This window comes from Somniosus microcephalus, chromosome 25 (genome assembly GCF_052327205.1).
Source record: "Somniosus microcephalus isolate GS21.2 chromosome 25, FLI_Smic_1.0, whole genome shotgun sequence".
Taxonomy (NCBI): Eukaryota; Metazoa; Chordata; class Chondrichthyes; order Squaliformes; family Somniosidae; genus Somniosus; species Somniosus microcephalus.
Window position 1 is genome coordinate 54,925,184 of NC_141011.1, and position 14,869 is coordinate 54,940,052.

The 14,869-nt window shown below is 46.8% G+C and overlaps 1 protein-coding gene across 4 annotated transcripts in view; it reads right to left on the reverse strand.

Moving 5' to 3' along the window:
* The window catches only part of cfap74 (cilia and flagella associated protein 74), a 306,038-nt gene that overhangs the window by 48,571 nt on the left and 242,598 nt on the right, over positions 1–14,869 (reverse strand). For 3 of the 4 annotated variants that reach the window (XM_085967505.1, XM_085967502.1, XM_085967504.1), the window contains one exon: positions 14,279–14,602. In XM_085967505.1, coding sequence (XP_085823631.1) covers positions 14,504–14,602 — 99 coding nt within the window. In that variant the 3' untranslated portion in view covers positions 14,279–14,503. Of the gene's footprint in view, positions 1–14,278; positions 14,603–14,869 lie in introns of those variants that run through there. The other variant, XR_015073585.1, reaches the window with a different exon arrangement.

A 14,869-nucleotide genomic window follows, 5' to 3' on the forward strand; every position in this document is an offset into this window, starting at 1 on the left:
GAAACATTATTACAGGAATATTTGGGCAGGATTAATGGGAGACATAGAACACCTCTGTCCTAATATGGGTGGACATATTCAAAATAGCTGCAAATATGATGTAGTTGCCATCATTCACACCACAGCAACACTGGGGGCGTTAGGAAAGCCAGCGTCCTCCTGGCATCCAGAGTTGTTATGTAACCTCCTCCGGCCCTACAACCCTCTGAAAACTCTGCCCTCCTCCAGTTCTGGCCTCTTGAGCATCCCTGATTATAATCGATCCATCATTGGTGGCCGTGCCTTCAGCTGCCAAGGCCCTAAACTCTGGAATTCCCTCCCTAAACCTTTCCACTTCTCTACTGCTCTTTGAGTATAAGAGTAAAGACGTCTTACTGCAATTATATAGGGCCCCTGTGAGACCACACCTGGAGTATTGTGTACAGTTTTGGTCTCCTTACCTAAGGAAGGATATACTTGCCATAGAGGGAGTGCAACGAAGGTTCACCAGACTGGTTCCTGGGATGGGGGATTGTCCTATGAGGAGAGATTGAGTAGACTAGGCCTATATTCTCTAGAGTTTAGAAGAATGAGAGGTGATCTCATTGAAACATACAAAATTCTTACAGGGCTTGACAGGGTAGATGCAGGGAGGATGTTTCCCCTGGCTGGGGAGTCTAGAACCAGGGGTCACAGTCTCAGGATAAGGGGTCGGCCATTTAGGACTGAGATGAGGAGAAATTTCTTCACTCAGAGGGTGGTGAATCTTTGGAATTCTCTGCCCCAGAGGGCTGTGGAGGCTCAGTCATTGGGTATATTCAAGGCCGAGATCGATAGATTTTTGGATATTAAGGGAATCAAGGGATATGGAGATCGGGCGGGAAAGTGGAGTTGAGGTTGAAGATCAGCCATGATCTTATTGAATGGCGGAGCAGGCTCGAGGGACCGAATGGCCGACTCCTGCTCCTATTTCTTATGTTCCTCCATTAAGATGCTCCTTAAAACCTCTCTCTCTGACCAAGCTTTTGGTCCTCTGCCCCAGCATCTCCTTATGTCGCACGGTGTCAAATTATTTTGATAACGCTCCTGTGAAGAGCCTTGGGATGTTTTATTACATTAAAGGCGCTTTAATTATACAAGTTATGTTGTTTTTTTAGGAATCAAATGTTCAACAACAATGTGTGACATTTAACAAACTGGCTGCCAAGTTTATGGAAGAAAATATTATATGCTGCTATAAAATTAATAAACATTACAGATAAAATAACTACAGAATTGGAGATTTTAAAAAAATCTGTTAAAATGATGTTCACCATTTCCTGCAGGGTTACTGTCACGTTAAACCAGGATAAAGTCCTTCGGACGCAGCTCGCACTAAACTCCATCGCTTAGCAAATGCAGTTTATTATAAATATGTCTGCTGTGCTGGGACTGGACTGAACTGAACCTAGTTATTTTCCCGAGTACTTTTCCCTCACTTGGGGGAAAGTACTGTAGTGCCCATTAAACTCATGACTATTTATGAAAAGTCCGTAACAGCAGTTTTTGTGGACTTATTAAGCCACAAACATGCTAAATGGATGTAATTAAGGCTCGTTTCAGTATGTTTGGATGTGACACATGATGTAAACCAACAATGGAAAAGTACGATACAAGAGGGCAAGGTGTATCCACTGTGTGAAAGGCAAGGCATTATAACTGCCCGCTACACTAACTTCACTGAGGGTTCCCGGCAGCCTATCAAAAAGTTGACATATAGGGGCCGAATATCTGCAGGCCTGACATCCCAGTGTAAGAGCCGCGGTGTACCTTGTGGTGACCTTCACTCCTGATTCTGCTGGAGAATGTGGGGGAGGGTCACCCCATTAAATACTGTCGCCTGACATCGGTGCCTCAAGAGGTGCATCTCAGACACCCACCTGATAGGGCAGGCCAGTACTTCCAGTGGAGATTGGTTGCTCATGGTGGGTGGGGAAGGGGAGGGGAGGGGAGGGAAGGGGAGGGGATGCCAGGGGACCACCCCACTCTCTACACGCCCCCCACACCCTCCCCCCTCCCCCACCTCCCCACCCCCCACCTCCCCACCCCACCCCCTCCACACCCACCCCACCCCCTCCACACCCACCCCCTCCCCACCCACTCCTCCCCACCCACCCCACCCCCTCCACACCCACACCTCCCCACCCACCCCACCCCCTCCACACCCACACCCACCCCACCCCCTCCCCACCCACACCTCCCCACCCCACCCTCTGTAGCAGCAGATGTCCTTGCGACAGAGGCCCCACGGGCAGTTTTTACTTCCTCTATGGATGTTCAAGTTGCTGTCAGAAGTTCTCTCTCTCTTTTCATTCTATACCTTTGCTTCCCCTTAGCCTCTGAATTCCTGGAGCCCAGGCGAATTGTTTGCTGCTAGTTTATTCCACATTTCTATTTTTGATTCTTCTCCTTTACTATATGCTTTGATTGCCCAATAACCAAATCCTTTCTCGCATCTCTGTCCTTCCCTGCCGATTTGCCCCATTATGGGGTTAGTCCAATTAGAGACAGTAAAGAGGCTGGGATAGCCCTGCTTTGGCTTGAGTGACATTTCCTAACTTTCACTGAGAGAATGAATGCATTCGTGAAGGCAAATTCAAGAGTCCTGCAGAATGTTTTATTCTGCATGTGAAATTCAGGCTCAATACCCTATAAAATACAGGAATTCCTATAGCGATGGGAACACTAGTTGGTTGACAGGGTTTACATGACTAGGTTTGCAAGAAAGTTAATTGACGTTATGTATACGCTTCCTACATTACAACAGTGACCAAACTTCAAAAATACTTCACTGGTTGTACAGTGCTTTGGGACGTCCTGAGGTAGTGAAAGGCGCTATATAAATGCAAGTCTTTCTTTCTTATATATAATCCACATAATTTATGGACTCTCAACACAACTGCTTCAGTGCCTATGGGCAAAACAAAGCATGCAGTCATAAGACAAGCTACAGGAAAGGAAAAGTACCAGGAGAATTACTAGGCTTTCTGTAACAAAAGCACGAGAATGAGATTCAGCTGATAGGGCTGTACCATGGCCCCCAGGGGAAAACATTAGCATCCATTCAAAAACATTCACATACCCGACACAATGCAGACCCAGCGAAAATATATTTAGGGCCAAATTTCTGGTCTGTGGGCTTGCAGTGAGGTTTGGGTGTGTAGGGATTGGGGAAACAATGCAGTCCGCAATCTCACCCAGTTTCTGCTGCAACCCACCCCCTCGCAATTTTACAATCAGGTAATGCGTGGAAATGAGGGGTTTGAAAGTTATAATATCCTGAGGGAGATTGATAGGGTAGATGTTGAGAGGATGTTTCCCCTGGCTGGAGTGTCTAGAACTAGGGGTCACAGTCTCAGGATAAGGGGTCGGCCCTTTCAGACTGAGATGAGGAGAAATTTCTTCACTCAGAGGGCTGTGAATCTTTGGAATTCTCTGCTTCAGAGGGCTGTGAATGCTCAGTCGTGGAGTATATTCAAGGCTGAGATTGATAGACTTTTGAACTTTAAGGGACTCAAGGGATATGGGGATCAGGCGGGAGAGTGGAGTTGAGATCGAAGATCAGCCATGATCTTATTGAATGATGGAGCGGGCTCGAGGGGCCGTGTGGCGGAGCGGGCTCGAGGGGCCGTGTGGCGGAGCGGGCTCGAGGGGCCGTGTGGCGGAGCGGGCTCGAGGGGCCGTGTGGCGGAGCGGGCTCGAGGGGCCGTGTGGCGGAGCGGGCTCGAGGGCCGTGTGGCGGAGCGGGCCCGAGGGGCCGTGTGGCGGAGCGGGACCGAGGGGCCGTGTGGCGGAGCGGGACCGAGGGGCCGTGTGGCGGAGCGGGCCCGAGGGGCCGTGTGGCGGAGCGGGCTCGAGGGGCCGTGTGGCGGAGCGGGCTCGAGGGGCCGTGTGGCGGAGCGGGCTCGAGGGGCCGTGTGGCGGAGCGGGCTCGAGGGGCCGTGTGGCGGAGCGGGCTCGAGGGGCCGCGTGGCGGAGCGGGCTCGAGGGGCCGTGTGGCCGACTCCTGCTCCTAATCATTATGTTCTTATGTTCTTTTGGCATCATCAAGTAGCATTTTGCATTGCTGCCATCTATTTGCACCAGGCAGTGAAGGTAAACTGCACGTGGAGAGCAACTGTTAAAGAGGCAGCTGTTATTCCATTGAGATTTTTTTATGTTTAGATTATCATTTTTGTTGTAAGTTTGTTTTTTTTGTTGTATGGTGAGGCCAGTGGAAATGTTACTGAGAGGCAGACAAATCGGTGTCGCTGACGTCACAGATAAACCAGCTGTATTTCCAAGAGTTCAACGAAACAGGAAGATCTTTAAAGAAGAGGGGATCTGTAATGTGTCTCTGTTGACAGCAACTTTCGTACCACCTCAGTGAGCGCCAGTGCTGCCGCAAAGCCCAATGTCATTTAACAAGACAATGTGAAATTAATGCTGGGAGTTGCTTTGAAAGCGTCTCAGTGGCTGCAGTAGGACAAGATGAAAAAAGACATTTGCTGGCAGCTTCTTCTGGGTTTTATCTGGTCATGATCACACTGCTGTTTGTGGGATCTTGCTGTGCGCAAATTGGCTGCCACGTTTCCTACATTACAACAGTAGCTACACTTCAAAAAAGTGCTTCATTGGCTGTAAAGCTTCATCGTCGCTGGGTCAAAATCCTGGAACTCCCTCCCTAACAGCACTGTGGGAGCACCTTCACCACACGGACTGCAGCGGTTCAAGAAGACGGCTCGCCACCACCTTCTGAAGGGCAGTTAGGGATGGGCAATAAATGCCGGCCTCGCCAGCGACGCCTACATCCCATAAACGAATATTTTAAAAAAGTGCTTTGGGACGTCCGGTGGTCGTGGTGAAAGGCGCTATAGAAATGCAAGTCTTTCTTTTTTTCTTTTCTTTTAAAAAACCCGGACACGTTTCGAAGAACAGGGAGATCTCTCAGTGGCTAGGCCGGCATTCCTTGCTCAACTAACACCACCTAAAATGGTCAATCAACCCATTGCTGTTTGTAGGATGTTGCAGCAGACAAAATGCCCGTCACATTCACTAACAGAGCAACAGTGACTGCATTTCAAAGTACATAATTGTAGGTGATGCACTTTAGGACATTTCTGAGAGACTTGATTAGATGCTATATGCAAGGTACAAAATCCAGTCGAATCAGCGGAACAGGCAGGTGGTGACTCTGTTTAATATCTCATCGAAAGGAGAGCACCCCTGACAGTGCTGCACGGGAGTGTTAGCCGAGAGCATATGCTCAGGCCCTGAAGCGAGACGTAAAATCACTGCCTCAAAGGTCAGTGCGCTACCCATTATGCCAAGCTTGGCACACTGAGCCAAGTTGACATGTTGTCAAGTAGCAAAAATTATTTACAACAGTGCATAAGATTGACCACCCGGTCCACCGATCATAATAACCTGCCTGGGCGTGTGAATTATGTTCTGTGTTGTGTGGAGTCTTTACTGTTATGGTGTCAGCTACATTTAACTCTCTCCATCACAGCCAGGAAACCTATGATGGACAGGTCGCTTCCCGTCACCTTTCAATGATGCAGGGTCATTTAACCCCTAAATCACTCAAACTGGGCAACATTCAGATATTCACGAGTAAATCTTGTTCCTTTTGAATTCTTTAAAGGCACACAGTGACATGAATCTTGTCAGTCATGTAGAAAGACCTATGAAATAATACTGGGCGGCCTGCTGGTGGCGCTGTCCAGGGAGAGTATAAATACTCGGGCATGGGCCCAGCTTGCTCAGGACATTCCTTAACAGGAACTAGTGAAGGACACAACTAGATCTCCATGTTGAAAAACAGTTGATTAAAGCTTTGTTTAATTCTCAGACCAAGTGCCTAGTAGTTTTCTTACGTCACACAGATCAGCTTCAATCTCTTACCTTGGGTAGCTCTACGCTCAGTGCTACCTGCATTATGGCATTATATATTAAACAGTTGGAAATCGATTAAAACAAAACTCACCAATTAAATGTTATTCCTCAATGTCTAGCACTTAATTGGGGGCTTCATTCAAATTAAGTCTCAGTTACAACATGTAGGTGTGTTCTATTGAAACAAAATGAGATGTGTCATCTTAAAACAGCAGCACATCCAGTACAATGAATGCAAGGTTTAAAGTCCGCATGCAATTTACTCCTTTTTTTGCTTTCCTCTTCACTCCCTGGATTCTGAAGATAAGAATGTGGAACTGCAAGGGCAGATGGAAGGTTTTAAATGATTAAGAGATATGCTTGAATCAGTGAATTCACGTTAAACCTTGGTCTGCTCTATACAGAGTGCAGCGCTTGTGCGGGTTGCTTGCTTGCTAGCCGGCCGCCTGGTTTTAAAAACTGAGACCCACCTTAGGTTACAGTATAGCCGTGTAAAATTCCCAGTTGAGTCAGCTGGGAAATTAGTCAGACTATGGTCACATGAGCTCTGACTGGAATCTGAATTAGATCGCTTATCTAGGGACAATGTTACCTGAGGGAACGCAAGTTAAAACAACGAGCAGCAGGAAGGTAAAGGAACGCAGAACCTTAGCCAGTGGAAATTTACACCATTGCTTGTGGAGTTGTTTTCCCAACGAGCTCTCGTGCAGAGGTCACAAAATCTTTAAATCATCCAACACGTGATATTTAATCTCGCTTTATTTTAATGTTTTACAATTAAAGAAAAAATCCTGCGACACAGATTGCAAGAGTAAGTGAGGGAAAGAACCCAAAGCACTTTACAGCCAATTAAATACTTTTGAAGTGTGGTCGCTGTTGTAGGAAAAGCGGCAGCCAATTTGTGCACAGTAAGCTCCCACAAACAGCAATGAGATAAATGATCAGAGTACAAAGTACAATTAAATTTAATAATTTATCTTGTTGAGGAAATCAGATCTTTATAATTGAATACAATAAGGCAATAAATTATTATGGTGCCAGGAAAGAGATATATTACCTACTCATTACCTTCTTCACTCTTTAAATGAGAATCATTGATAGAATTACAAGGATGGGGGGGGGGCGGGGGGAGGGAGGAAGGGAAATAATAAAAAAAACAAAGATTTACCTGCCTTTATTTATCTTCTGGCAGCCTCTAGAACCCTGACAGATGCTCCGTTCCCTGGGGTCCTGGTGCAAGTTCCAATGCCTGGCTTCTTCGGGCGCCCCTCCTTCTGGGCAGCCAATGATGGGATGAGCCAGAAACTGAGGTGGGACATCCGAGAATGACCTCGCCTGTCGCATTTGAATGGTTATGCTGGGCTTGTACCTACTCCAGGCCAAGGCTCAGTACGACTGAGGGATCCCAGGAAATCTCTGCGTAGCACAGCAGGGAAGACCCGACATAACAGGACTCTGCTCCTCCTTTTTCCTCTTCGCTGCGCCTAGTCACTCAGCGTTTCCCAAGCTCAATCAATGGGAAAATCCACCATATGGTATCGATGACTGAAACTTATAAAATTCTAAAAGGACTAGACAGACTAGATGCGGGAAGGATGTTCCCGATGGTCGGGGAGTCCAAAACCAGTCTAAGGATAAGGGGTAAGCCATTTAGGACAGAGATGAGGGGGAATTTCTTCACCCAGAGAGTGGTGAACCTGTGGAATTCTCTACCACAGAAGGCCGTAGAGGCCAATTCATTAAATATATTCAAGAAAGAGTTAGATATATTTCTTAAGGCTAAAGGGATCAAGGGATATGGGGAGAAGGCAGGGACAGGGTACTGAGTTTGGATGATCAGCCATGATCTCATGGAATGGTGGAGCAGGCTCGAGGGGCCGAATGGCCTACTCCTGCTCCTATCTTCTATGTTTCTATAGCAGGAAGGGCCCATTGCCCAGTTCCTGTTACGTGCTGGAGGTGATCATAGCTGAGAGTTATAGTAGGAGTGCTACAGTTGGCCTCAGTACCTGCAAGAGGGTTCCTGCTCCTGATCGCTATCCAGTGACTGCTGCTGAAAGGATACGTGTGTGGCCATCAGTCGAGGACATTATGGCTTGGCTGTGATGCCCCCTTGTGTTACAATGCCTGGCTGACACTCTGAGTCAAAGCTCACACTTTCTTGGGGGAACCTTGTAAATCCCTGGGCAACACAAAGATGGTGGAACTGGAGACCCTCCCTTTTACATCTGCTTTGCGTCCTTGAACTGGGCATTCTCTGGGCACAAAGGCGAAGAAAACCGTCCCTCAAAAAACCCCATAAAACATTTGAAAGTTAATGTTTTTTCACTGTTTCCACGAACTGAGGCCAACTGTAGCACTCTTACCGCCACTCTCAGCTAAGACCACCTCCAACACGTAACAGGAACTGGACATGGGCCCTTCCTGCTATTCACTCACGGTGGATTTTCCCATCCATGTGAATGCTGGGGTGGGGAAGGGGAGTAAGGAATGGGTGCACATCTCCAGTGAAATCATTTGGAAAGGAGTCTCTCATCAGCTCACTGCCTAGAGACAGTAATGTAAGTTCCTGGAAGATAAATATTTAAGCCCTGAATTTCAAAAAAATTTCAAAAATAGCACTCGGCTGGTAAATGGCGCAGGCTCGTGATGGCCAGCAACACACAGGGTGAGCTACACTGAACTCTGGAACCAGGGTCCTCCCCCTAATTTAAAATGGCTACTGGCACATGAAAAGCTTGCCTAGAGAGCTTGGCTTGTCGCACACTTGGCTGGCGAGCATAAAATCCATTGAGCAGCGGCTGTTCGGGGGCTGCGGCTCTCCATTAACGGGTAAGTTGAGGTGGTGGGGGTAAAAGGACTAATTGCTCATGGTGTGACATGGCAGGGACATGTGCTTCCTTTCATGCTGAACAGTTGGTAAATCCTTTTGCAGGCGGGTCACTAAAGGAGGGCGATCCTATTTGGGGCTGAAGGCCGACCTGCTGTAAGAGCACAGGTGCAAGCTGCATGGGAGGAGGTTGCCAGCCCAGTCAATGCCTCGGAACTGGCTGCAACTGAGGAAGAGGTTTGCTGGGCTCAGGAGGGAGGTGTGCTCCTCATACTTGCACACGGTTTTTGTGGGGCCTGCCAAGCATGGCACAAGCCTAAGTTAGCACCTCCTGCACCCTCTGGGAGGTACCACTTAAAGCATTGTACATAATCATTGCCCTTTTTATACACGCTCACTATGCCAAGGCTGAAAGACACACTTTTCTTGCAGATGGAGATGGTGGCTGAGGAACAGGAGACATATTCAGGTTCCATCCGGAGGTGCTCCTCTGCCGTTGGGAGCTTTTCAGTGGACTCAGCAGCTGATGTGGAGATTAGGCTTCATTTCCTAAATTGACACTCGATCAGTGTTTCTTTTTGTTCAAATAATGCGCACGCTGTAGACCGCTGCAGAGAATTCCACAGAATTTACAGCACAGAAACAGGCCTTTCGGCCCAACCAGTCCATGCTCCACATGAGCCTCCTCCCACCCCTACTTCATCTCACCCTATCAGCATATCCTTCTATTCCCTTCTCCCTCATGTACTTATCCAGCTTCCCCTTAAATGCATCGATACTATTCGCCTCAACCACTCCCTGTGGTAGCGAGTTCCACATTCTCACCACTCTCTGGGTAAAGAAGTTTCTTCTCAATTCCCCACTGGATTTATTAGTGACTGTCTTTTATTTATGGCCCCACATTCATATCCCTCACCTTTAAGGCGAATATAGCATTCAGGTATAATTTGGCCCTCCCCTCATGTTTTGGCTTTTGATTACAAGCTTGCAGGAGCAACAGTTCATCAGGGAAGCTTGATATAGTTGTGTATGCAATAGAGCACATGACTGACATGCAGCTCTCTAACCAGAATGATCTGGTTAGTGCCTGCCTCTGCACGAAAGACACAAAAAGACTTGCATTTCTCCAGCGCCTTTCACGACCACTGGACGTCTCAAAGCGCTTTACAGCCAATGAAGTACTTTTGAAGTGTAGTCACTGTTGTAATGTGGGAAATGCAGCAGCCAATTTGCGCACATCAAGCTCCCACAAACAGCAATGTGATAATGATCAGATAATCTGTTTTTGTTATGTGAATTGAGGGATAAATATTGGCCAGGACACCGGGGATAACTCCCCTGCTCTTCTTTGAAATAGTGCCATGGGGTATTTTATGTCCACCCGAGAGAGCAGACGGGGCCTCGGTTTAACGTCTCATCCAAAAGACGGCACGACTGACAGTGCAGCACTCCCTCAGCACTGCACTGGAGTGTCAGCCTAGCTTTATGTGCTCAAGTCTCTGGAGTGAGACTTGAACCCACAACCTTCTGACTCAGAGGTGAGAGTGCTGCCCACTGAGCCACAACCACAGCGTGAGATAAAGAGTGAGATGAGCTGCACCTTGCTGCTTCTTGGATACTGGCCATTGACAAGCATACAGTCAGATACCACCTGAACATTAAATTGAGTGGAAACCTCTCTGTTCATGGGGTTGATGAAGAGACCTGATGTTCACATGGGTGTCACCTATGATGCCGTGCACGCCCGGGAACTCCGTCACTCTGAACGCTCTGCTCCTATGCCTCCTTTCCACAGGGAAAGCGATGAGGCTGTTGGCCTTTGCAAACAGTGTTTGTCATTTGCGAGCTACAGGCGTGCACTGCAGACTTCCTGATTTAGCAGATGTTCTCTGTGGTGGCTTGGGAAGATCAGGGAGCTTGAAGCTTCGTGCTGTGCTACGTTTGGCTTCTACGGATAGAGCCATTCTCTGTTCCAAATGTTGTCTGCAGGTCACCCTGCAGCAGATGTTACAATTCTGTGACAGCCTGCCTTGTGAAGCAAAAGTAGCAAAGACAGGTCTCCTCCAGCATGTCGACGTACGTGTGAGGGGCCTGTAAACCTGGGCCTTGGGGCAGTGAGCGGTGTAGACAAAGGATCTCGGGTATCGTAGCGTCCTCACCACTGTGTGTGATGCTATTTAATGATAGCAGCCACCAAGAATAATGAAAAGTAGTAGCAGAAAAAACTGACAGAATCATAGAATGATACAGCACAGAAGAAGCCTGACATCGGTAGTGGGGAAAATGCTAGAGTCCATTATAAAAGATGTAATAGCAGAGCACTTGGAAAACAGTGACAGGATCGGACAAAGTCAACATGGATTTACAAAAGGTAAATCGTGCTTGACTAATCTACTGGAATTTTTTGAGGCTGTAACTAGTAAAATAGATAAGGGAGAACCAGTGGATGTGGTGTATTTGGACTTTCAGAAGGCTTTCGATAAGGTCCCACATAAGAGATTAGCATGTAAAGTTAAGGCACATGGGATTGGAGGCAAGGTATTGACTTGGATAGAGAACTGGTTGGCAGACAGAAAGCAAAGAGTTGGAATAAACGGCTCTTTTTCCGAGTGGCAGGCAGTGACTAGTGGGGTACCGCAGGGATCGGTCCTTGGACCCCAGCTATTCACAATATATATTAATGATCGAGACAAGGGCTGGGTGGGCGTGTGTGCTGTGAGGAGGATGACGAGAAACTACAAGACTGCCCAACGCATTACCGGCACCCGGCTACCGACCATAGAGCATATATATCAGAAACGCTGCCTACGGAGGGCACGGTCCATCATCAAAGACCCTACCCACCCCAGCCACAGTCTGTTCGCCCTCCTACCATCTGGAAGACGCTACAGATGCATTCGCACCCGTACGACCAGATTTAGGAACAGCTTCTTTCCCAGGGCTGTCATCCTACTGAACTCCACAAATAAACACTAAAGCCTGCACATCTGCCATTGCACTTTATTATGGTCATATTTATGCTAATATACTGCAAGCCAAATGTATAAATGTATGTTGAATGTTTAAGTGTCCTAATCCAAATTGTACACTCTCGGGAGCCGCAAGCCTACATTTCGTTGTACTGCACTTGTGCACTAACAATGACAATAAAAGTTGATTTGATTTGATTTGATTTGATTTGGACAGTTTGGGTGATTGGGCAGAAGCATGGCAGATGCAATATAACGTGGATAAATGTGAGGTTATCCACTTTGGTGGCAAAAACAGGAAGGCAGATTATTATCTGAATGGCAATAGATTGGGAGAAGGGGAAGTGCAACAAGGCCTGGGTTTCCTTGTGCACCAGTCGCTAAAGGTAAGCATGCAGGTGCAGCAGGCGGTTAAGAAGGCAAATGGTATGTTGGCCTTCATAGCGAGAGGGTTTGAGTACAGGAACAAGGATGTCTTGCTGCAGTTGTACAGGGCCTTGGTGAGACCACACCTTGAGTATTGTATGCAGTTTTGGTCACCTTATCTGAGGAAGGATATTCTTGCCATGGAGGGAGTGCAGCAAAGATTCACCAGGCTGATACCTGGGATGGTAGGAATGACGTATGAGGAGAGATTGGGACGATTGGGCTTGTACTCGCTGGAGTTTAGAAGAATGAGAGGGGATCTCATTGAAACGTATAAAATTCTGGCAGGACTGGACAGACTAGATGCAGGAAGGATGTTCCCAATGGTCAGGGAGTCCAGAGCCAGGGGTCACAGTCTAAGGATAAGGGGTAAGCCTTTTAGGACAGAAATGAGGAGGAATTTCTTCACCCAGAGAGTGGTGAACCTGTGGAATTCTCTACCACAGAAAGCAGTAGAGGCCAATACATTAAATATATTCAAGAAGGAGTTGGGTATATTTCTTAAGGCTAAAGGGATCAAGGGATATGGGGAGAAAGCAGGGACCGGGTACTGAACTTGGATGATCAGCCATGATCACATTGAATGGCGGAGCAGGCTCGAGGGGCCGAATGGCCTACTCCTGCTCCTATCTTCTATGTTTCTATGAGGCCACTGGGCCCATCGTGCTTGTGCCGGCTGTTTGAAAGAGCTCTCCAATCAGCCTCATTACCCTGCCCTTTCCCCATAGCCCTGCAAATCTTTCCCTTTCAAGTTTTATCCAATTCCCAGATAAAAACATTACCCAGCAAAAGCAGCGAATGCATGAAGCAAAGTGTAATGCTGGACAGAAACCCCTGTTCCCTAGTTAATTTCCCCCGAAGCCCTATTCCCCATCATCACTTCTTCTTTTCAATTCCCATTTGAAACTATCTTTTTTGCTTCACACATCAACCCAAAATCTGGGTATCGCGCTCTGTATGTCCCAACTCATCGCGACTGCAATCCGCCAAAATAATCTGAACCCGATTACTTAATCCAACTACTCACCATTCTTCAGTACCACGCCTCAATTAGAAAATACACCAACAATCTCTCAATACTTACCTGACCAATACTCACGACTCCGGAAACTTACTTCCCAAATGTACTTAATTGCTTCTGCACGCCTCTCTAATCCTTACAAACCAAATAACCTGTTCCCATAAATCACATCATCTCATCCACTGCAATGAATGGCACAACAGGTCTACTTCCTTCTAAAAGACCACAGCCCAGAAATTGTGCAAGGCCCAATATGGTGTGCGTGCGCTCAGTCTGCACTAGAAGTACATCGCACGCCATACAGGCTAGGGTGCCCTGTAGTTGTCCAGAGCGCGCACCTGAAACTGGTGTTAGGCTCACTGATTATGCAAATGGTGGTCTGACGCCCGTCCAGGCTCGTTTGTGAAACTGGATTGCGACTGATCACAGTGTGCGCCGGGAATGCTGCGGTCAGTTTTCTCAGGCACACAGTAGCCAAACGATCGGCCCTTAAGGGTACTGCTGGAGGCTGCCACCCAAAAGTGGTGTAACCTACGGGGCTACGGGCCAAGAGCTGGAAAGTGGGATTAGGCTGGGATAGCTCTTTCTCGGTCGGCACAGACATGATGGGCCGAAAGGCCTCCTCCTGTGCCGTAAATTTCTATGATTCTATGAATCTATGAAAAGGCGAGATAAAATTGCTTTACTTCTCCGAATGTGAAACTTTGGGCTGCTGTTGGCCCATGCGCGCCCCCTCCCCTCGCAGACTCACCAATACCATGGGAGATCTGGTAATATTATACATACATACATATATATAAAACAAATAGTTAAGGTGAATTACAAAACTAATTCTGATCCTCAGTCAGTTTTGACCAATAGGTGTACAAATAACTTTGTCACAAGTGCACATATGAGTCCCAAACTAACAAGGGGTCTTGTATATTATGGATATATATGGTTGATGCCGGATAAGGAAGCAGTCAATAAAGAGGAACAATGGAATACAAGTCCCAGAGCCCTACCATGTAACAGATACTTTCATTAGCAGTATAAAAGGACAAGAAAAATATTCTGTATAGTCTGTTGTAAGAATGAACAGATTGCAGTAAGTTAGAAAAGGAGACAAATAACTCAACGTGAACATATACTCCCGAGTACATTTAGATTAGAAAAACTTTACTTACAGAAGCTTCTTTTCACAGGAGAATGCCAATATATGCAATTAGCAGAGGTTGTAAATCAGTAAACAAAGTTAAATATTAGTCAGACTGACAACTTTTAAAACTTAAATATATGATTTAAAAAGATTTAGCCTTTCTGCCAAGTGTGAGCATCTTGTATACAAGAAACCTTCTCAGTAATTCCTCCAAGTTCTTCGTCTTAACTTGAGACAACCATGCCTGTCAGAACGATTTGGTAGTTTTCCGTGATGTCTCCTTTGATAGACATTTTAACTGTAGCTGAGATTACTTGATGTGGCTTGAAAACAAAATAAAAAAAAAGTTATATTTAAATATCTGTATAGCCCGAATATGTTCTTGTTATACATTTTAGATCAAAACTTTAAAATACCCTGCAGCTTTCTTTTAAAGAAACATAATTTAGAAATGGTAAGGGTGGTGAAGGCAGATTCAATCATGGCTTTCACGAGGGAGTTAGATAAGTACCTGAAGGAAAGAAATTTGCAGGGCTACGGGTAAAGGGCGCGGGAGTGGGACTGGCTGAAGTGCTCCTGCAGAGAGCCGG